The sequence below is a fragment of the Myotis davidii genome, unplaced genomic scaffold (genome assembly GCF_000327345.1).
Source record: "Myotis davidii unplaced genomic scaffold, ASM32734v1 scaffold217, whole genome shotgun sequence".
In the NCBI taxonomy this organism is placed as follows: Eukaryota; Metazoa; Chordata; class Mammalia; order Chiroptera; family Vespertilionidae; genus Myotis; species Myotis davidii.
Genome location: NW_006290034.1, coordinates 10,746,109 through 10,747,066, shown reverse-complemented (window position 1 = coordinate 10,747,066; position 958 = coordinate 10,746,109). Strand labels below are relative to the sequence as shown.

Sequence of the window (958 nt, the reverse complement as noted above, 5' to 3'; positions counted from 1 at the left end):
ACTTTTTCTTGTTTGCTTGAGACGGTCTGGCTGTCAGTTGTGACCCAGAGCTCACTAGCGATTCCTCCCGTCTTCACACCTGTCTCCCTGGTGGCCAGACACCCAGCTCTTCCATCAGGAGGGATGTGCACCCCTAGTCTGCACCGAGACACGTGGAGGCGGGAGGAGGAAAGACGAGTGTAATGGATAGCGATTGTGGGGTGAGCATTTCGAGCTGGAAGCCGTTGTTGTTTCGATGTTGAGGGCTCTGCCTCTAACCCGATAAAAACAGTGCAGTAAGAGCCTCACCAGCATGGTTATCACGTTTACTTCCTGAGGCAATGACCAGACATAGACACGGTGGCAGGGCAAGAAGGGGGGAGGGCTTTGGGCCGGGGCTGCGGGACCCCGATTCCTGCTCTACGGCCGGTACTTGCAGAGGAAGTGTTGGAGCTTGTCGCATTCCTTGCTGTTCCAAGTTAAAAAGTCTGTAAGAGAGCGAACAGCCATGTGAGTGCGTGCGGCTCCGTGCTGAGCTCAGCAGCGCTTTCTGGCTGCTTTGCTTGGAACCAGAGATAAGGGGGCGGGGAGGGCGGAGCCTTAGAACTCACTGTGGGCGTTCATCTCAGCGCAGTGCTTGTTTCCAGCCATGGACCTGCCGGACCAGGTTTTGAACAAATACGAGGTCCCGTCGATCCACCGCCACTGCTGACTCTGCGGGTGACAGGAGACAGAGGGCAGGCAGAGGTCAGCCCCGCCTCTCCCAGCCCGGGGGTCACCCCACCCCCTCACAGCCCAGGTACAGCCCTGGGGCCCCTCTAAAATGCAGTTCTTGTTTCTTGTTTTTAGTTTTAAATATATTTTTATTGATTTCAGAGAGGAAGGCAGAGGGAGAGAGAGGTATAAAACATCAATGAAGAAAGAGAATCATTGATCGGCTGCCTCCTGCATGTCCCCCACTGGGGATCGAGCCTGTAAC

The 958-nt window shown here is 55.2% G+C and overlaps 1 protein-coding gene across 2 annotated transcripts in view; it reads right to left on the bottom strand.

The window, feature by feature from the left end:
- Window positions 1–293: 293 nt before the first annotated feature.
- The window catches only part of REG4 (regenerating family member 4), a 7,564-nt gene continuing 6,899 nt past the window's right edge, over window positions 294–958 (bottom strand). For both annotated transcript variants that reach the window (XM_006763079.2, XM_015563543.1), the window contains exons 4-5: window positions 591–693; window positions 294–467 (exon numbers count right to left, since the gene is read on the bottom strand). In XM_006763079.2, the coding sequence (XP_006763142.1) occupies window positions 400–467; window positions 591–693 (171 nt within the window). In that variant the 3' untranslated portion in view covers window positions 294–399. The remainder of the gene's footprint in view (window positions 468–590; window positions 694–958) is intronic.